The 23,600-nt window shown below is 38.9% G+C and overlaps 1 protein-coding gene across 3 annotated transcripts in view; it reads right to left on the bottom strand.

Annotated features, from left to right (window-relative positions):
- Positions 1–23,600, bottom strand: part of whrna (whirlin a) — a 202,323-nt gene that overhangs the window by 103,324 nt on the left and 75,399 nt on the right. For all 3 annotated transcript variants that reach the window (XM_084746018.1, XM_084746019.1, XM_084746021.1), the window contains one exon: positions 4,182–4,400. In XM_084746018.1, coding sequence (XP_084602144.1) covers positions 4,182–4,400 — 219 coding nt within the window. The remainder of the gene's footprint in view (positions 1–4,181; positions 4,401–23,600) is intronic.

The following is a 23,600-nucleotide window of genomic DNA, read 5'->3' as shown; positions in this document are numbered from 1 at the left end:
GCTGGTAGTAGCAGCGCTCACACAATGTTGTTTGTGTGTCCACCACACACATACGAGCCACAGTGGTTCAGCAAGGGTAGCCGTCACACACTAGTAGAGGTGAGCAGCATGGTCTGAGTGTAAAAACAGCTAAACTGAGTCACCCCCCCTTGCTAATGTCATGATAGCCAAGAGCAACATAGTAACCACAGCAACAGTAGGCAACTGAGGTAGCCTTGGACAGTCTCTATTAATAAAAACACCAAAGTTATACATCTAACCGATACTGGACTTTTGGGACTTTTGGGACCTTTTTTGCCAATACTGATGTGAGGGAGTAATAAAATTCTCAAATCAAGATATCAGCCGATATCTTTATGCAGAATATAATATATAGTACACTACCAGTATTTTTAATTATTATAAATAACTGTAAATAAAAATTCAAATACAGCAAAATATGAATATATTAAACCTGAATTAAGAAAAATGATTGAATATACACAGAATACTGTCTGCAATCTGCATTATGCTCTGTTTAAAAAAACTGTTTTCATATAACAAAATATATTCAGATACCACTATAGATCAATATAGATGTGATAAGTCAATATCAGCTCGATAATATCAGTTGCCTAATATAGCATTTGGCCTCTAATTGACATGGCTGGGGCTTTGAATACTTTCCTTACTGACATTTTTTTATATGACACACCTTATAAAACTAAGAAGTGACTGACCCACAAACATTCACGATTAGCAAACTGGGATTCTCCACAAGGTGGAGCCGTCAAGCCTCCTCACCCACAGGACAGGTAAAGTAGTTGCGGCAGTAGCTGTGACCTTCTGGCGCTACGAATCAAAGACACTGTGTTCTATTTTGTTTAATGCAGCACTTAGCTTTTTAGTCACCCCTAAACTACAGAGCTTGAGGCAGTTCCAAAGAAGTGAAGTGGATTGAAAATGCTCAGATAACACATATTTTCTCTAAGAGTCAATACCTGAGCACCTTTTTACCCCCAACAGATCAAATGCTGTCACACATCAGACAAGGCCTGTTCTGATACATCGCTAAAAGCACCTAAATGTCAGAAATGGATACTAAGTTCATCCTCCCTAGAGCAGCAAAGTTAAATCAGCTGAACTATCAACTAGTCACTGGATTAATATTTTCTAAACATTATCTGCATGGCACTAACTACAGCCTATATTAATGGAGCTGGAGCAGTTAAGATTAATGTGCGGCTCATAGCTGCTGAAAAATTGAAAGTTCTAGTGTAATAAATCTTTTAAACAGCTCTGACAGCTCCTTCCCTGCAGGTCACAAGGTGGTGACAGGGTGGAGTTTTGCGGCACTGAAGGTCCAATTACTGTTATTGTTTAAGCTTTTTAATTTCTTTTAAGGTGTCCATCATATTTAGTCCATCCACTCTTCCAGACTGCCATCAAAGTCGCCCTAGTCACAAGCATTGGAAACAGATGATGATGCGATCTGGGGACCATCCAAACTAAAAGTCCTTGCCAGATACAAAAACTGGGCACTGTAAATATCACCGAACCACAATTCTGCAAATGCATGACATAAGTTTTGTCTTGAATATATACAGAGGCTGGTTTTGGTGGGTACTTTATTTCAAAATTTGATGTTTTTAGAAAAGCTGACATGTTTGCCCCGTGTTTGGTGCGTCTGTCCAGTCAGGTGTTTGACGGTTAATGTTCATGTTCAAACTGATTCATTCATGACCATGTCAGACGACAGTGAGTGTGTTAACATGTGCACTGGTATCCTGCTTTTGAACTTTATATCATGCTTTTCACTAGATTTGGGATATAGCACTTACATGGAACAGGAAAAATCTGATTATTCATATATCTGTATATATGATCATAACAGTATCCAGAGGCTAGTATTTCATAAATCTATAATCTAGATCAGAATTATCCAGATTTTGTAATCCTTTTTTGCTACTGCAGAATTTTCAAAAAATTTCAGATAGAATCATTCAGATCCAGGTCCCACAAGTCAGGATTACATCATCTAGATTTGCAGCCTTTGGATAGGATGACATCTGTTAAATAAAGTAACATTGTTTTTATAGATAGAATCAGTAGGATTTGTCCAAAAAAGGGTTTGTCAAAACCTGATCCTGATCCTATAAACTTAGGAAGGTGAATGGAGAGAAATGTAGGACACATGGCACATATTTAACTATTTTTGAAAAGAACTATGAGCACAATTAAATGCCTAAACAGGTGCTGAAAAAACATTTTGCATGCCTGAACTACATACATGTAACCCCTCTGACCTACCACTGGCAGCACTGCAACCAGACGGTCAATGAGAGATGCTCTAGTGAACAATTCATTTAACTTATGGTCTTTTGATCAATGAAAACAGTAGTGTTCTGAAAAAAAGTGTTCATTTAATAAAACTGCTAAATTAGTAATAATGATACATTACATTTATATAGCACTTTGCATAAACCCAAAGTGCTGATAAAAAATCCACAGATTGATATATGTAGGTTATAGCCAGCCTTAGCAAATTCTGCGTTTCTAAATTGTACACTAACATTTTCCTTAAAAATGTGCATACCCAAATAAACCTAATCCCTTTCAATCATCACATATATCCCACTAGAAGTATGTGGTTGTGTCTGTATCTGCAGAGACACTTTACCAACCTAAAATGTCAGTATTTGATGTTCAAGGAATGAGACTCAGCAATCACCTATGTTTCTGGTGTGCTCACAAACAGATTGGACAAATCCTACTGATTCTGCCTGTAATGAAATGTTACTTTGGGCAACAGATGGAGGCCTGTTTCACAGACTGCAAATCTAGATTTTGTAATCCTGATCTTGTGATAGCATCTGAAAATTCTTTGAAAAAGCAGAACTATTTTACAAGTTTAGTTTTAAAGATAAAAAGGGGGGCAGGGATAACAAAATCTGGAAAATTTTGAAATTGAAATTAAATGTTCTGAAATATCGGCCCCATGTTTCTCATCCACTGTATGTGGGTGTGTCTTGAATTCTCCCCATCTCAGCCGCTATGAGATGGTTCAAAAGTTACCTACATACGACAGCATCCTGGCTTCTATCATAGTGGTAACAACAGCAGTCCAGGTAGTATATCCAGGTTTGTGAAACAGGATAATCTTTTAAAACAACTCTTAAAACCAACGCTGAATATTTTTTGGAAACTCTAACATCCCAACCATAACCAGGATACTAATGTGCATGTAAATACACTCAATTAAAGCAAAAGCTGTGGGAGGGATGCCTTTGACTTCCTTTCATTAGTAAAGTGAAACAAAAACTGTGCCTAATTAGACTGAATGTAAACACAGGAGTTAAAATCCTTCTCAAAGTCTTAAGGTTGTTTCACAGCATGATGCCTGTTACAGAAGCAACAGTTTGTTGGTGCCTTTAGAGAAAGTTGGATTTGGGTTTTTAGCATATTTGTCACAGTAGTTATGATTTATGGATGAAACACTTTAAAATTTTGTTGCTTACTTTTGCTCTTCCTAATTTAGCTTGCCTTTTTACATTCTTCATGAATATTTGATCTTATTTTTTTTTTTCTGTCACAGTTTTAAAGGAATTTAAGAAATCATCCATACAAGCAGTAAGTTAGTAGTACAGGCCTGGAATTAAGTAATTTCTAGGGCAATTGATAAATGCAAAAGTGACCAGCTATTGCAATGCAAGTACTTGCATCATTGTGTGCAAACATCAATACACACACACACACACACACACAAAACCATGTAGCTCCATGGCTAAAGTATACAGAAGAGGGCTAAGTCACACCAATGGAAAACAATTACACCTGCCACAAGGCTCCGTGACAAACAGATCATCAGTTATGAAAGGGGGCGTGGCTAAAGTATAGGGGCCGAGGCAAACCATCACCAATACAAAAAGAATTCTGTTTAGTTTAATGATGGCTCCCACAATTGTCTGTTAAGTGGTTATAAAAGGAGCATGGCTAAATTATAGGGGCAGAGGTAACTGGCATTACTGAAATTTAAACTCTGCTGAGACCAACGATAACTCCCACAAGAAACCAAATGACCAACTGATCAAGACTGACCTATAGAGATGCTGGTCACAGCTAAAGAAAAGAAAAATAGACAATGTAAATTGTTCTTCATTATTCCAGCAACCCAGTGTTTTGTTTCCCACGTAAAGCCTCACCTTCTTCTCATCACCCTCCTGCAGTAGCTGCATGTTGCTGCGTCTCTGGCTGTCGGTTCTTCTCAGGGTTGCGCTCCGATGCTCAGGCAGATCAGGAGGAGGGGACACACTCCGACCCTGAGGGTCAACCCACGTATAGACATGGTTGGTGACGTAGCCACCTGGAATCCGCCCGACTGAACGCACAGAGAGACAAAGTTTTTTACTGCCCTTCAGCACCTGTGAGAGAAGAGAAGAGGAGAGTTCAGACCACATTATAAACACGTCACACATTTGTATTTCTCAGAATAAACATGAGTGCAGTTCAAAGCACAAAGATGATCTATAAGTCACACTTGAATCAATTTAATTTGATTTTGTAAGACCGTAGCAAGCAGCTACATGAATACATGCATGGGTACAAACAGTGTGAGGCTGAAGCAGTGAATATTAAAGTGAGACACACCACTGAATGTGGGACAAAATAAAGGATTACAGAGAAGTAACCAATTTTTGCGATGCCTCTCCCCTACTTCAAAAACCCCAAATGACCAAACACCACCACCCACACACACAACAAACACATTTCTAACACATTTCTCCTGAAAATTGCTGTTGGCTGTGCCTCATTGCCTTCTGATAGCTTGCTGTATGTGCAATGCCTCTGCAGATCAATGTATTCCCATATGCCCAGTGGTCTGGAGAAATAAGACCAAGCAGGGTTGAAGTCCTTAATGATCAAACAATCCTTGTGTACCACAAAGACAAGCAGGACCTCTGCTTCCATTTCAGACTAAATATGACCGCAAACAGCCAATTGCAAAACTGATATGACTCCAGGACAGTGTGCTCACTTCAAGATGCTGTAACTTTTCAGTTCATGATATCTGAATGTAACAGAAAGGTCTCCACATGAAAAGGTCAAAAAGATCATCAATGTGTGTTGTAACCTATAGGCATATTATATCATTCATAAATTTCCAACAAGATGAGCATGCCAGATATCTTTTTACTCAGTATTTTCATCCAGTTCCTACTGGGGGATCTTCAATTGATGGCAGGCCAGAAATCTCTCTCAAGAACCCCTCATCACCTTGACACTGACAACAAGGGGCATCATTTACAGGTTCTTGAACCACATCTATTGGCTCAGTGTGGAGATACGTCTGGCCATACAAAACTACTACAATAACCTACCAATGATTCAGTATTAATAATCCACTGTCACTTCTAGCATGTGTTTGAGAAAAAAAAAATCATTTGGAGAACAAAATTCCTGAGGTCAAAAAGGTTGTAATGTGTGACACAGGGACAGTGTGACACAGGGGACAGTACCAATACTAGCTGGGAATTTGGTTGAGAGCTCTTTTTCCACCACTGCAACCAAAAGCCAATTCAATCCAGTACGGTACAATGCCAATTCCAAACATGCTTAAATTCATACCATAAATGGAAACATAGGTCTTTATCTCACATTCTGGCAATTCTTGGCTTTCTGCTGGGTGAAAGCAAATCTAAAATTCTCCCTTTTCTTAATATAATGATGTATCATTGCTTGGCATCCAAAAAAACTCAAACACAAACACCTATTAGCTGGACCAAGAAAGAAATTAAGGTTCTGATAAGGTCAAAATTGATGTTTTGTGTTTTTATCTCATATGTTATATATATTCTTGGGTATTTTTAGTGGTATTTCAGAGTTTGTCTCTTTCTGGAAAATAATTCAAAACTGTTGAAAATGACTCAAACTGCACTCAAGGGTGTACACTAAATTTACGTCCAATGAAACATGACTTAGAGGAGCAGAATACATCCATTCACCGGACTGGACTTCAGTGTGCCTGGGGGCAGAATCTGGATCATATTTTATATTGAAAATATTTTCTGATTTTCCCTCTGATGTCCTCTGGCTGCTCTGTTTACAGAGTCTTCCTGACGGACAGATGGCTTTAGCTTAGTTATTGTTAAAGTAGCTAACCGTAACTGTTAGCTGTTGGCTGCCTTTAGTGGGCAACAGAAGCAGGCTTAGCAGCCTCCCAGTGAGCAGACAGGGAGTACAGTACTGAGGTCATTTAAAGAGTTTCCTGATGGAAGATAGCATTAGCTGCTATCAAACCGCTAACTGCTGTTAGCTCAGTCAGTCATGACTCAGCCCCGGGGTAGTGTTGCAGACTCACCGTTCAGCTATTTTTTTTTATCTCTGCTGTATAATGTCCCCTATGAAATGTTGTTTCACAGACCTAAATTTTAATTTATATTATTAATGCCATTTCATGTCAGTATGTAATCTGTTATGACTTTTATGTTATTTAGTATGACATTTTTATGTGTTCAATCTAAACTTATTGGCTGCACCACATGTTCAGTAATCTTTTCAGTGGTATCTTTGAGTAAGATTGATGAAAAGACTTCTCAAAGTAGTTCGGTGTCCTTTAGGAATCTAAAAGAATGCTGATACCAAACACTACGTCCCTCCATTCTCTTCTTCAGTGAACCACAAATAATGCTAACCCCCACATCCATCTTCCTTCACCTGTCTTCTTCCTACAGTACTTGCAAGGAACAGCTACCACTCTGTTGAAATATCTATTAACATAGCTGCAAGCAACAACTCAAATTACTTGTCAGAGTGCAGAGGAGGCCCATCTCCTCCTGCACAACAATCAAGCTGAATCAATTTCACAATCCTGATTTGTGCTGAGAGATAATAACTTCAATTCTGAGGCAACAAAACCCTGTCAGCACTGGAGATCACTGACTGGACCAAAAAGCCTGTCATCACCTCCCTTCCTCTTCCACCTCCTCTTTATGAGCCGCAACGGTGCAGAGGTGTAGATATAGGTATATAAGATACATTCAGCAAGACATGAATAGGCACACTCTTTTACTGAGAGAGAATGCCAAGATAAAAGTAAAAGAGAGAGAAATGCCTGCATACAAAAAGGCACACAAACAGTGAGAAGTCAAAAGGGAAAATTGCTTGTCGTCCTGATTTTATTATTGTGTCAAAACTTTGACAGTGTTGATGACAAAGGCTATCTTCTTGATTTGAACAACACACATCAGCAGCACATTACGTGTCACATCCCTCCAAGCCATCAGACATCACCAGGAGGTCCTGGGAATCGAAATACAATCAGGATTGCACCGTTCGCAGGCTGAAGATGCTGCATATGTTGCAACAAAAAGAAACTGGGGTGAAAAGTAGGGCTGGGAGACATAACTGATAAAATATCTTATTTCAGGTGATATTATTTCGGAGTTACTGATAATTTTTAACCAGTAGAATTTTATAACGTTGTTGCAGTTTACTGAGAACCATCACTTACAAACACAGCTATGTTCTAAGAACAAATAACAGTAATGTCACAGTAGATATAATTTTTGGCAGCTTATATGACAAAATCACTGAATTTATATGTTGAAAAGTTACAACCCGTTCTCTCCTCCTTGCTAAATCTTCATCACACTTTACCCCAAAAAACACAGCCTCCATCCCCAGCAGAGAGAAGTCCCACTGTTTACTGGTCGTGATTATATAATATGATTTCCAACAAAAAAAAAAAAAAAAACTTCACAGTGTCTTTGTTGTTTTATATGTTGTCACGATCAGTCGTCCCTACAGACTCTTCTTGTGCTTCCTCCCAGAAAACAGTGCCCCATGTCTGACAGTGAGAGCTCTGCAGGCCCTGCTCTTTATTACCAGCAGGAAAAAAAAAAATCACAGATGTCAATTTTACGATGTACATTTCTGGTCCCAGTTACTGATGACAATTTAAAGTATTCAAAACACAAAGGTCAGGACACTGAGAATGATTTTAAAATGAAGGGCTCTCACAGGCGCTATAGTAAAATATAGAATGTGTGCCATGGGGTCTAGGGTTTATGACCTATCTTTAGACCAAGAAAACAGTTGAATTTAATGCCTTTACTTTGAATTTAGCCAGCTATACAGCTACTGGACAGCACCCAGGGACCAACTCCAGTTCTAAGACAGCATCTTGGTCAGGGGTACTGACAGAACTGCCTTTACCTTACCTTCATGCTTTTGATGATGGAGGAGACCGGAGCACCTGGAGGAAACCCATGCAGGCAGACCATGTCCCAAACCAGGATTTGAACCCGAGACCTGTAAGGTGAACGTGCTAACCACCACACCATAAATATAAAGCCATTGAGTCATCTCCTTTTTGCTACTGAATAAGTATTATATTGTAGTATTTTATTGCCCAGTCCCAAGAGAAACTCACAAAACAAAAAGGAAAGTATTAAATATTTGAGTCTGTAGTGGTGTTCCAAGTTCACAGTTTCATGAAGACAATTATTAAAGAACTGGGACACAGCTTATAATTATGATGAGATTAGTTGTTTTAGAGGAGGACAGAAATTTCTATGGGAGGATGACGATATCACTGCAGGAGACGCCTTAAACACTGAATTCAAAAGGCTGTGAATACACTACAGCATTCACAGTCTCAAGCAGGTATTTAACTCTAATTACTGGGGTGGGTTTTAATTTGGTGATTGTTTGGTCCAAGCACATTGGCTTGTCTCTTATAGAGACTTTGCCAACCAGCTACAGAGCATCACAGTGATTTATGGCTCCAAACAGGCTTCATCATGGCGCATGGTGTTGTGAGAAATTAAACTGCATTTGGAGGAAATGGAGGAAGAAGGCAAAATGAGCAATGCTTAGATGCAATGAGGAGAGGGAAAACAGGGAGTTTGACTAACATGACACACAAGGCAAAAAGAAAAATGGAGTGGAATGCAGGTGATGGAGAGCGGGCGGTGGGTTTAACCGCCTGCTCCATCCGGTGAATAAGAAACAGTGGTAATCGACTAAGCAGATGTGGTACAGTAGTCTTAATGCGTCGTCCCCCGAGGGAAGTGCTGATTGTGACGCTGTGCCGATGCAGCTCTGCACTGCTTGCAAGCACAACAAACAACGCTGGGACAATAATGGAATATATAGCAGAGCGTAATGGGAAAAGGCAACGGCAGGTACACTGCTTTCAGACGATGCCACAGAAAAAACAATACGCTCTCATGAGGGTCCAAGCAATCCATTTTATACACAAAAGCTGACTGCACAAAGCCTGGCTGCAGAGGCCATCCAATTTCATCACTTAGAAATGCTCGGTCATATACTGTAGGAGGTTTAAAGGGACGTGGTGTCAGGAAAATTACAGAGTAAGAGATGACTCGAGAGACATTAAACCATAAACCCTAGTTATGTAAAGTGTCTGTATTAATTGGAATGGTAGTGCAAACCCTTTTCAATTGGAGTAAGAATCATTAGATCAGGGGTCTCAAACTTAAATTGGCTTGGGGCGACTGCTGGTATTGTCATCTCACATGGGGACTGCAAGAGTACTGCAAGAAAGCAGTGTTTTCTTAAATTTACTTTTTTGTTCCATTACTAACATATTTTCCACCACACATATGCATAAAAAATGCAATCTACTGTTTAGTTAGCTGTTCATTGGACAAAGTCAGTGCAACTCTTGACATTTTGTAATGGCTTATAAATACCTCTAATGAAAATACTTAGCTAAGTACTGCAGGTTTTTTTTTCTGTGATTTTGTCAAATGCCAGAGAGTACGCGGTGAATTTACATAACTAATCAAAAATGTCACTTGATGACTTGCTAATCCACTCTGCCACTGTGTTTGCTGATAAAGAAGTATTGTTTAACATGCTATTCTATTCTGGACATAGAATATCAGCCAATTTCATCATGCAACCAGAAATACATACATACATACATAGAATAGGGTTTGTTTGTTTTTTGTTTTGTTTTGTTTTTTTGCTTGTTTGTTTTTACTAAAATGCTGTTTTTATTTCAATTGTATTAAACTGAAGGGTACTTTAAATTGGTACGAATAAAAAAGAAATTAACAAATTCTGTGGACCAGATTAGATTTTTTCACATCATGTCACAGGCCAGAGGGAGGCAGTTTGAGACCCTTGCATTAGATGATGAATGTGTTGTGATTACACAATTTTAATATCAAAATGGGTGCTGGAAGGAGATGTTCTGAAAAAATACAGAGCTCGACAGTAACAGCTGCCAGATTGACTTTGGCAACCATTTCGAGAAACTGGCAACCAATACTTGGCCCTTTCTTTACAAAAAATACATAAAATAGGGACAGCAAACAGCAGAATGTGCACCCCAAAGTAAATATCATTTCAATATTTGTTGCGTTAGTTATTTTTAAATATTGCTGTTACAGTTGGAACTAGAACCAGACAATGCTGCACATACACTGGTGTGTTTACTCTTGTGTGCACAGGCATAGAGGCATTGTCTCTAGGCATTTGGAGACAAGTGGCATTAAAAGTTTGACAAACCCATCATCACCACAAATGACTTTAAAAGTCAAAGTAGAGATGATGAACAAGTTGATGTGAGTGTCATCTGAGGAACCCACCAAAACAAGACTTGGGTGCTGAAGGGCTTATGGATCTGTGGTGACAATCAGCACAAAATTTTAAGGTAAAGGTGAAGGCCAATTTTATCGTGATCATATAATCACACAGAGTACAAATTGAAATTGAGAGAACAGATGAACAAGCAACCAGTGACTTGCAAGTTCATGTTTGACTGATCTGTGAAGAACAAAAGACAGCTACTGCCACTGCCTCTTCTGATTATGAATACCAGGAATTGACAGCAGACATGTTAACTGATAACACTTACTATTCAAATTCTGTAAAGTATCAGATAAAACAAAGTACAAAGAATTTGGTCTGGTGATTGTAATAAAGTTTTTAAACATTGTTTTCACATTTAACCTGATGTATAACTGAAAAGTATCTTAAATAAGGTGACTCAGCAACCAAGAGCTGATGCCTGGTTTCCAGCCTGGCAATCGTTTTAAAAGTCAATGCTGAGCACTGAAAGGTGCACGGAAGTGTTTGAAAGTCCGTATATGAATTCAAACGAGTAAATAATAATAGACTATGTATTCCCAGTGTCATCAGATCAGTTGTATGAAGGTAGCTTATCCTTTCTGCCGGTGTAAAGGACCAGGTGGTGTATAAAGACCAGATGGTGCACCTTCACTGGGGATATAAGCCATGAAAATAAAAATACTTGCATATTTATAAAATTAAAGCAAACACTGATTCACTGACGAAGCCTGTAAGAAGCTTATTTATCATATTTATGACCATCTCCAATCCAAGTAAAAAAGATTAAATGAGTAAATGTACAAATGGACAGTAAACTTAATAAATGAGTTACATTTAACTAAGTAGAACCCAGAAACAAGAATAAACCAACTCCTGTAAATTTTGTAAACAAGTTACATAGTTTAGAACAAAAGCACAGGAGTTTCCTTTCAAACAATGAAGATGATTGGACACTAGCATACACATGCATATCTTTCACATTTTTACCACAATAAGCAAACTGGCTATAGCAGGGCAGAGATTTCACAGTCCTGGCTGCTACACCCCCTCAGTTTGGCTTAATGTCCCTGATAATTTTATGCTCTGCTGCCACAATGGCCTTGATGCCCCACCCACACTGCCTCAGCTTATTTTGCCATTTTCACCTCTGCCTTTTTCCTGTCAGTATGGTTTTTAGACACAGTGTATTTTATTGAGATTCTTAATGTACAACATCAAGTGAAATGCTGCACACATAACCAGCGGTGGGTCACTGGTGTGAACTGCTGGAAAAGCAGGCTAAAGAGAAAGAGAAAGTGCTCATGTGGACGATCACGAGAAAGAAAGCGTACAAATACGGACAGAAGCATCAACTTGATATTAACTTTCTTTGATCATGAAGCCGGATGTTACTCTTGAATTTTGTGATTCACACTGCAGGCTAGAGTCACTGTTAACAGTAGCAAACAGCTAGATCTGCATTACATAGGCTTTTCTCCTCTGTGAAATGCTTTCGTTTCATGGCAGTGCTGTTCATACGCCGTCTCTCCCTATGGCAGACCATTTCTGCCAATATGATGGAAAAAAAAGATCCTCTGAGTCTTTATAATGACAAACTTTCTCAAGATAATTGGCAGCTTCCTAAAATTCATTCTTTCTGGACTTACAATTGTTTTTTTGATGGCCTTGCTGCCATGGCATTTGGCCTTTGTGCCCTCAAAAAATTGACTGCACCAAAGGCCAAGTGGCCTTGCTCGTACAACGACGAAATTCCAGGCTTGGGCTACGAATTTACTGAGGAGGAATTTGCTCAAAAGAAAGTAGTCATTATGTGCCCCAAATGGAGTTAACACCCCTTTATGCTAACTTTGTGCTCAGCACATGAGCACAAAGTCTCTGTATTCATGAGGGTTCAGATGAGATTTTAGACAGGTGGATTTATGAGAGTGAAATAAAAGAGGACACCAGGCGTTTATTAAGGTTAAAGTTACTTCATTGTTTCCCATAGGAGAAAATGGTCTTGGATTTATTCTGCGTACGAATCAAGCATAATAAAATCACATCAAATGTGAATATTTCTTCTTTGGAGTTGGCAGATGATTTGGCTCCAGAGCTGAATCCACTCAGCGCTAATTGCTCTTGCTAATTGCACACGCTTAATAAGTGTGTGTCGTGAACACACATAATGCACAGGTGAACACAAGTTCATCAAAGCGTGCAATGTCAGTACACAGTCACACAAACAAACAAGAAACACACCACCCTGCAAGCACAAAGATCAGATGTGTGAGAGAGATGCAGGCACACACAGTACAAGGAACCAAAAAGCAGCAGGGCAAATTGCCTTTCACCCTGTTTATTTGCTGCTGTCACAAAAGATCTGTCAAGCACAGGGGATCTGTTTTACACAAACACACACACACCACAGATATTTGTCAGAAAAAGCTACTGTCATGATTCCACTTCCACAATACTACAACAAGAACAACTTCTTCTGAATTCTATATTCAAAATATGTGTAGTTTGGGTACATCACAAATGGTAGAAAAATAATGATAATAATGCTGTGATGCAGACTTTTAGGTCTTATATCTTATTAAGTAAAGAGGAAGAATATCCAGATTGTCCTAAATCCAGTCACTCACAAAACAAGGCCACAAACAAGGTGACACTGTATGTTCAAACAATCTTAACTTTTACTATAACCTTAAAACTAATTATCTTTCCTAAAATTAATTAAAATTAATTCAAATTAAATGGAATTTATGAATAAATAATAAATAATGAATCTGAAAAACTTGGAAAGTGACCCATTTCTGAATTAATTTATTCTTCGACTGAATGCTTCAAGATGGCAAAACCCAAAGACAGTCACACAATATTCATAAGAGCACAGATTTACCCCAAGCAGCATTCATGGTTGAATGCTGAAGCCAATTGCAGAAGTGCTGGAAGACGCATCCTGTCTAATGCCCTGTTCACACACACAGACTCACAAACAGGGGATGCGACGTTCATGCCATTCATTGTGAATTCAACCTTGAAGATACGCCGGTGTCGCCCAGCACTACTCAAAGACTCAAAAGGCCCCCAGCAGCGCAACAAGAGAAAGGTTCCACTTGATGTGCAGTAAATATCCTCTGACGCATGAGAGCGACAATTTGGAGACAACTCATCCAGCTTGTTTTGATTCCTCTGTGAAATAGAAGCGCAGTTGTTTTCTACTTCTCAACAACCAAAAGAACTAATAGGGAAGAAGCTGATAGTCACGGTCAGCAGCCTCCCAATTTTCTACTTTATAACTTTAACAAGCTACTGGGACTTGAGTAAGAAAAACAATGAGTGGGAAAGCTTGGCTCTGGAAATGAACTTCATATTCTAACATTGTGACAATGTGCAAAAATCACTGCTCAAATTAAATTAAATTTAACTCCGTGCAAGCTGTTTTACAATTTAAACTTTTAATCCATATGTGTGACTGAGGTATAATGGCCATTAACGGCTGCCAAAGAATTTTCTCCATGAATAGTTTACAAGACATTTTAGTTTAGTTTAGTTTATTAAATGTATCTATATCAGGGAACATGTACAAAATACACTAATCTCAAAAGAGAGGAAAGATGCTCTGTATCAGATAACCTCAGGGCAGGTGCTTCTACTACATGTGTGGGTGGCAATATTGAAAATTTCTGCTCCATTAACATGATGTTGTGGCTTGTAAGATTCAATACTCTTTGACATATTAACATGGTTGATTTGCATGTGCCTTGGTGAGCTCACATAAAGACAGAAAAAGATAAAAATAGTAAACCACTCACTCACACAGCTCAAACACCTTAAATTAAGTATAAAACAGACATACCCGTAAACAATCATAAAGTTTAATCCTTACATACAATAATCACAAAAGCATAATGCATTAAACAATAAAACCAGTCACATAGGAATGCAATAAATAAAAACACTAACACCCAGAGGTGGGAGACTCAAGTCACATTACTTAACGTATGTCAGACTTAAGTCACAAATTTGAGGACTTTACACATGTTTGACTAACACTGATAAGACACTACTTTACTTTGACTTCAGAGGACTTTTATACTATTTGCATTTTTCTAGGCAGACCAGCAGAGGCCAGTGCAGGAGGCATCAATCATGGAGGCACTGGTGCAAGTTCGGCCACTTGGGTTAGCACTCATAGGCAAAATAATGTGTAATAAATGTGATGCTTTTGATTTACAGTTCATTGCACTCAGTTTTGGGGCTTGCCTTTTGCCTCCCGTTGCCAAAGTGGAATATTTTGGCTCCAATAACAGTGATGTGGAACAGTAAAGTCACTTTGGCTCCATTTCTATTTTTGTGGAAACAAACCCAGGAGAAAGATCTTGTGATATAATCTCACCATTAATACAAAGTACAAAACAAAAAGGCAAGCAATTTTTTAAAACTTATATTAGTTTAAAAGGGTCAGAAGATTAAAAAGACTCATTACTCTTTGTTGACACTGCTGCATTGTGGGTTGACCGTGTGTTTGTCCAATTACAGCAGCCAGCATTGACGACGGGCCTGCTGTGCTCTAGAGAACAAACGAGCTGAAACAAAACTAGAACGTGTTTGTTTGATGGCTTGTTGGAAATCCAAGTGCGGCTGGGAGGCGAGCGGATCTGTCAGCGGTGTGAATGGATCATAGCCATCGATGCTGTGCAGCGTTGGCACAATTTTCAAAGTCCGATCCATCTATCAGCTGTATGTGTTTGTGCCTTCGGGGGGGGGGGGGGGGGGCGAACCGGCAGCGGGCGTGCCTGTGAGACCAACGATGAAGTGCTTCCCTGAGACTGAGCGAGAGCAAAGAATAAACGCAGGAATCACACACGCTTGTTTTCACATCAGTTGAGTTTGCATGTGTCACTCTGACAGGTAGAGCCACAGTGTGCCAGTTTCACAGCACACAAGTCAGAATATATGACAACAACAATATGTTTTTATTGTCTGGGCTCCAGGAATAAAACAGTTACTGTGAGTTTTATTGTTGCTTTATGTCCTTTACTGACCTCAACAAGCAAAATAAACATTGCAATTGGATGCACAAATCGAAGTGGTGACATTTTAGCCAGGGGTGTATGCATACAATTTGGGTGAACAGTTTGGGAGTTGGAGACCTTTTGTGCTCAGTCCTGCAATTTTCAATCAAAGAAACCAAATTAAAATTATATGGAAAAACAAGCAACCAGAACAAGCAAGAAATAAAGGTGTCTGGAGTGCAGCACGGCAGAACATCAGCAGAGAAAATACCAAATGTCTGCTGATAATTTTGGGTCAGGCAGGGCAAACTGCAAAGGATTAAGTGACAAAGATGACTTTATTAAATTTTATATCAACTATTCCAGTTTATTTGTGTACTCCAGAATTGGAGGATTATGTGCCCTGGTAGCTCACCTGGTAGCTCACCTGTTAGCTCACCTGGTAGCGTGTGCCCCCCTCCCTCCAGTAGTGAGGCCAGTGTTAATTTTGTCAACAAAAATTTTGACAAGTATTCCTTGACATCCTTCTATGTTCATGCCAAAATTGTGACGACAATGAAAATTTAAAGATTATTCAGAAGAAAAATGACGAAGAAATTATGCCCTGATGAGTAAAAATGAGACTAAATAGTTGCCTCTGTTAGGGTTGACAACCTAATTAGATCACAGTAGTCAGCCGTCTCAATGCAGTAATAAATCTCGCAAAGTGCATGCCTCATCTTCACCAGCGGCCTTTCAGGTCGAAAGAAAAGCAAAGAAAGATGAAATATGACCTGTCTCTGGACATGAAGAGTGTGAAATCTATCATTACCAATTAAGATGGAGCACTTTGTGGATTAAAGACGTGTGGAAAAATCACAGCCACTTTGAAAAGACACCTGAAAACATAATGTCCCCCAGTGTCTATCAAGGTAAATGTAAATTATGTAAGTTGATTGAGCGTGTTAAGGACCCCCTCATGACCCCAAATCACATTTTTAACCTTGTTAACATGTCTATGTGGTGTTTTTCATGTGTTACAAAATACATCAGGAGCTAAATAAGCAGTTGACATCTCTCTGAGAGAAAGGGCAGTCTCAAAAGACAGATTCAGCAACTTATTTTGCAAAAAGAACACATATCAGACACAATTTATTACTTCTTCCACATAATTTTATATTGTCTAAAACATGACGGACGGAGATGGACTTTGTTTTGAGAACTAAGTGTAATGTTAGTATAAAGTTCTCTGTAGACTCAGGGCCCATTGCCTTGCTCTTATCATATTGTTAAATTTTCTGGAGCCAAGCTCACAGTAAACATAGATAGAGATAAATTATGATTTCTTATGACTCAAAAACAGACACTGACTCATTAGGAGACCATTTAACATAATTCGTCAATAATTTTAGCTCCATGTAGAGTGAATAAACATGATGTTTTTCAGATAACGCTCTGCTTTAACATTTTTACTGCTGATTTATTAAATCAGCGATCACCTGAGTTCTGACACCAAATTTAGCAGAAGATCCCAGTCAAGACAAATATTTTTATCCTTTGATAAAGGTCAATCTATGGGTGCATTTTTTTTTATTTAACAAAGGCTTCTGATTTGATTGATCATAATCTTCTTCTTGATAAACTTTTTTACTCACATGACACCTATAACAGATGTAGTAGGTGTGTTTTGGGATGATAGGATATGTAACTTATTATTTCTGTTATTTATGTATTTATGTATTTACTTGGTAAATTTTGTTAATGCCCACGTTTTGTGCTTGAGGATCCCCTTGAAAACAATGTGGCACATCCCAAGGGGTTTGTCCTCTTATTAAACGTTTTAAATGAAAAAATTTTACAGAAAAAGTTTGTTTTATCAGGTAATAAATAAAATCAGTGCCTAATAAATAATAATGACTCACTGTTAATGACTTTGGCATTCATTTTTAAATGTGCAAAATGACAATGCTCGCCCCAGAGAGATAATAAGTTGCACAGTCATGGAGGTACTTACCAGCTCAATACTGAACCATTGTTGAAAGCAATTCCAACGTAGTGCGCCAAAATCAATGTGATTGGCTGCTCCAGCGGAACATGTTTGTTGTTGCATGCTTTTGGTTTGAACAGATGACAGGTGTGTTTGCAGACAGTCTGCGAAAAGTGCTGCCTTTAAACTTGTTATTCTGTGAGCCTCAAACCATCAGACGAAGCACAGAAAGTGGAAGAAAAGGCATGTGTGGAGTGAATCTCACGCTCAGTGCGTGAGCGTCGGCAGCTCTGCCTTCACTTAGACTCGCAGACAAGTTTTGATTATCTCTGTTACACTGAAGTGTTTTTGAACAGCTCTCAGAGGCTTATGCTCCTCACCCCGATCAATGTTGTTCCTGCCACTGTCTGTGTTTCTTGAAACTCTACAACAGATGGACTGAGTGAATCACGATAGTCATTATGGACCAAAACTGACCATAACAACCATGAAGTTGAACTTTCATTTCAAGTTAACTGAGAGCAGAAACTCTCTGCTGACTTAGAGGTGTCCCATGTGTTTTTGTGTATACAGTTTTGCCATGTGTGTCAATAAGCACATGCATAGCTGGAAACAGAGAAGCAGGTTTAGGTCCCAAATGAAGTAAACACTTAGAAGGATTAATGAGTAATTGACAAGGCCGCCAACACAGTGACTTAATGGAGCCAAGTCATCAATCACAGGGATTAGCCAGAGGAAAACATCCACAATGCCTTGCCCAAGCCATCTCTGCTAATCCTCCCATTCCCCAATCCATCTCTCACTCTCTGCTTCACTCTTTAATTTGAAGAAATGTCCCAGACCACCTGCGCACACACACACACACACACATACCACTGCAGGACACACACAAAATACAAATGAGACAATGTGACAGACAGTTTTTGCGCAGGAAAAGACTAAAAATGTGGTGATTAACAGATCAGTACATTAACACTGTAACTACCTTGCAGTTCTTGCGTCTGCCTTTCTTTGCAGTATTTTCAGCTCTCAATCTCATCCTTCCATCATAGTTTAGGAAGTCACTCCATAAGATTTGTAACATAACAGCAAAAAGGTCCAGTTTTGCTATTCTGTTTCCATTTATCATTTTAATGTGAACATAAAGAAAGATTTATACCGGCTTTCTTAAAATGTCAGGGCAGACACAAAAAATGTACAGCTGTTATCACTGTGACTATGTTAGAGAGATGCCAACAAAGCTAAATCTGGTGTGGAAGACTGCAAATAGACCTGTCAACAAATTTTTATCATCCAGACAACAGCTGCATTTTTTAAGTCTACAAATACAGAGTGAACACACTGATGAATGCTGTCGGGTAAAAAATGAGTTTGTGAGGCTGGATATTAAGACGAGACCTAAGGGATATGCTGTTGGCACACGAATGTTCCAGGGGAAAAATGATGAGTTGATTAACTGATTAGTTGCTACTAAGATAATAACCAACAATTTTGAGAGTTGATTAATCCTTTAAAATATCAGTCAATCAAGACACAATGCCAAACATTCACTCATTCCAGCTTCTTAAATATAAATCTTTGCTGCTTTTCTTTGGTTTAATGAAAAATGCTTCATGGAGTTCACTTCAGTCCACTTATGCACACACATCATCACACCACACACACCCAGTTCAAATTGCATGTACACACACAAGCTAAGGATCTACACTGAAGATTTAGGCTATAAGTATGATGTAAATGACATCTGGCAAGTCAGGCTGGCGTGTCCAGGCTTAATGTTTGTTTTTTCCAAAATTCCGTGCAAAGTTCTTGTTAACTTCTACTACAGAGGAGCAGTAGAAAGCATCCCGACTTTAAACATCACAAACTGGCATGGGATGTGCACAAACCAGGACAGGAGGACATCAGGAGCATCAGTGATATCAGGAAGACACAGCCTCTTCACCGTGCTGCTGTCTGGAAAGAGATTCAGAACTATCCACTGACATATCACCAGTGGGGACAGGTATCAAATCAATCTACTGTATATAAATGTAATTATGGTTTTAGGGTTGCAAAATGGAAATTACAACTTAATCTCGCTGTATAACCCTGAGTACCATAATGATAAATAAATCTAACTTGCACCCTATGTGTAATACTTAAAACTCTGTAAGTACCTAATACTTAATACTTACTAATACATACAGCCTTTTTTAACCAAATAATCCAAAGATCTACAGTACAGGGCTAAGAAATGTAGTGCATTTTGTTTTGTGTTCCCACCACATATGAAGCTTTGGCTAAAGTTCAATAAAGAAGCTCTCTTGTTCTGCTTTTATCCCTCCATGGGCGAATTTCTGCTATTTCTGCTTCTCATTCTAATCTTCTCTGTTAATTCCACTTTTCCCAAATTCACCATTCTGACCTCAACATATTTAGCCAATTATTCTTCTGCCCAGATTCCTCAGGCCAATCTGCCCCTTGATGCCATTCTTTAAATATCATTGATATGCATTAATTCTGTCTCTGAGACCCAGGGCCTCATTACAGAAGCTTACTAAGTTTAAAATCCTATCTTATCTCAATTTAGGATAACATTTAGGATTTTTTTGGTATTACAGAAAAATGTTTCCAAACTGCATTTAGGAAAACATCCTAACTTATCTTAGGACAGAATTTTACCTGTTAAAGATGCATCCTAACTGAAGAATCCCAAGTTTGGATGGCATACATCCTGTCCTGAATTCAAAATAACTGTCAAAAGCAGAAGCACCACTGTTGATAGGTCTTTATGGAAAAGACAATGACGATGGGGAACAACATGAACACAAAATATTATGACTGAAAGGCGAATCAAATCCTATGATATGTATTAGTGGGGACATATTGACTATCAAGACAATTCATTTTGAGTTTGATCGACATGCTGCATGCGCTCCTTATCATGGGTCAATAATTGTCAAGAAAATTTCCCAAAACACACTAAAACTGAATGCCTATCTTTTCTTGTCCATTCACAAGCTCGTCAGTGACAAGTGAAGTGAGACAGCTGTTGTCACGGATACAAGCTGTCTTGGAGACATCATGACAAGTACCGACTGAAGAATAATGTTTACAGCTCTAGTTAGGATTTCCTTAATAAAGATAAGACACGAGGTCTGAAATAGGACAGGACACAACCATGAGTTTAGGAACTGCTTCTGTAATAGGAAGACAGGATCATGGAAACTTTAGTTAAGACAGGACAAGTAGCTGGCAAATTTTTCTGTAATGAGGCAACAGCTAATGGACTTGTATACTTACAGGAATGTAACCCCATGTCTTTTTCATTGCTCTCAATGTACTTGCACAGGAATAGACACAACAGCTAAGAACAAAAAAGCTAAACAAATGAAGGTAAAGAATAAGTGTAGATGTTCTTCATAATCAACTGCTGTGTGACTCTGATGTTTGTCTTCCTGTTGTACATGACATGTTCAGAGGTGGACAAAGGAAAAGCAAAAGGCAATGCAGCGGTGGGGAACTTTTTTTTTTCTCTGTTAACTGTAACTTTTCCTGGGACCTTGAAACTCCCACATTGGACTGGTACAATGGCAACATTTCAGTCCTTGGAGGCACTCTGGATTCCTGGAGAAGTCGAAATGGGTTTTTATAGTCTATTGATTCTTCTGGAGAAATTCTATGTGTCTGACATACCGCACAGTACAAACAAACTCCAAACAAAAGGAGCCACACTGAGATTTCTGAACCTCCTTGCTGTGAAACAACACTCCTAACTGTTACCTCAAATTGTGACAAGTGCAGACACAGATGGCTAATAAGCCCTAATGACGCAGCGATCAGCGTGGACACTGAGGAGCTTGAAATTGTTCGAAAAGAAAAAGAGTGTCAGGATGGCTGGCGTGGCCATGGATCAATCTACCCCCCGCTCGTTCCTTTACACCAGCTCATTAATCAAACTCGCCTCCTATATCTCCTCTCCTCCCTCGCATTTCTCCTGTATTGAACGCCATATCTCTCAGCGGCTGTTATTTACGACGCCTCCTCCTGGACGCAGATGCCTGACATCTTTCACTGATATTTACTGAGAAAGAGAGAGAGGACAGATAATGAGAGCGGTGAACACCGATTCATTGCTCAATCTCAGCTCCTTAAAGGGACAGTTCACCCCAAAATTCAAAAAACATTTTTCCATTCACCTGTAGAGCTATTTATCCATCTAGATTTTTTTGGTGTGATTTATAGTGTTTTGGAGATATCAGTCATAGAGATCCTCTCTCCAATACAATGGAACTAATGGCACTGAGCTTGTGGTGCTCAAAATGGCAAAAAATGCATTTGAACTACTAAAAAACTAAAAAAGCAATGTATCTTTCTAGAAATCATGACTCAGTTACTCAAAATAATCCACAGAACGTTCTTTCTGTCGTAGAATCTACCAGAATTACCTTCTTCCTAATAGATCCTACGTGAAACTGCTCAAAACAAGGTCTGTGGATTATCTTGCATAACCTGATTCAATAACCTGAACATAGTTTTTGGAAAGAGACATTGCAGCTGAATTGTTCAAATGTATGTTTCCATGCCATTTAGTCTAGGGGTGGGCAGATAGATCCAGAAATACAGATATTTCTGATCCTAACATCTCATTTTTGGCGATCAATTCTGCTGTTAACATGATCGATACCAAGTTCAGTTTCTCTCTTCTCCATTGTGCAAACATTCAGCTGTTTAGTACATGTGCTCTTTGCTCCTGCAGTACTGTTTGTGTCTGTGTGCACCCAAACAACACAAACGTTGTGCACAAGTAGCATGCTGCTGTATACACCCTGACTAGTTTAATTCAACACATAGCACTGAATGAACAGAAGAGGAGCTTCTTTTGGAGACATTTCACAGCTGTGAATGAAAACGTGTGTGGCAGGAAGGCTGTTTGCTAGAAATTTGTTCAGACACATAACAAAACATCATGAGAAAGAGAACTTTGAGTGTAGCAGAAAAGAAGGGAGGAGAGGGAGGGAAACGCTTCAGCATCCAGACCCCAGACGGAGACAGAGCTGGCAGTCTTTTCAGAAGCTCAGGCAGGAATATCTAGATACAAAATTAATATTTTACTCAAACCTGATCTTCAGCATTGGTTAGTGTTACATTTTCAAATCGTAATTGTTCTTCAATGACTCTAACTTTAGAAGACCAGTTAAATTATTCTGACATTTAATAAATTACATTTTTAAATATTTCTTTTAATGGAACTGAAAACAGAAATATATATATACCTCAAAGCTGAAATATGAAAATGGCTGAACAGAACAACCTTTAGTGTAAATTAAATTAAGTCAAATTTGGCCGACTGATGATGCATTCATCTTGTAAATAATGACACCCTGCTTCCCTTACATGAAAGTACATTAACCACTTTTAATAATAAAAAGAATCGGTATCTGTAACAATACAGGCAATTCTGGCCATGGATTATTGGGTATTGGATCAAAGCCAAATTTTGCAGTATCACCCATGCCCAATTTAGTCCCAATATACTGGATAGAAAGCAGACTTCTCTACAGACGATATCTCCAAAACTTTTGAACTCACACTAAGATAATCTAGATGGCTAAATAGCACTATAGGCCAGGGGGGAAATATGTATTTTTGATTTTGGGGTGAACTGTCCCTTTAAGTCAGTCCCATGCTTCTTTGCATTTGAAGACATTTCTCTTTGTTCCATATTGTTAAACCAGGTACAGCTGCATGCATCATCCATGTTTTGTAAAGCATGTGTAATTAGCTGTGATGGGTCTGTCACAGTATTAACAGAGTGAAGAATGAAAGAATCAGTTGGCCCTAAACTCTGAGAGGCAGCAGACGTTGTTTCATTTAACACAACTGAACAATGAGCACAATCAGAGTCCATGTTCAGAATCCCAGCAGAGCCCTGTTATTGTGCATGTGTCATCGCTCTGTGCATCAAACTCACCATTACATTAATAGACCGTCTCTAGTTCTGAACTATACAAAAGCTGATTTTGTGCCTGCAGGTGATTGCCGCTGCTGAAGGCGTCGGTTTTCCGCCG

Source organism: Lutjanus erythropterus, chromosome 20, assembly GCF_056507025.1.
Source record: "Lutjanus erythropterus isolate fLutEry1 chromosome 20, fLutEry1.hap2, whole genome shotgun sequence".
Lineage (NCBI taxonomy): Eukaryota > Metazoa > Chordata > Actinopteri > Lutjaniformes > Lutjanidae > Lutjanus > Lutjanus erythropterus.
The sequence above is the reverse complement of the archived record's forward strand: the minus strand, read 5'-3'. Positions and strand labels throughout refer to the sequence as shown.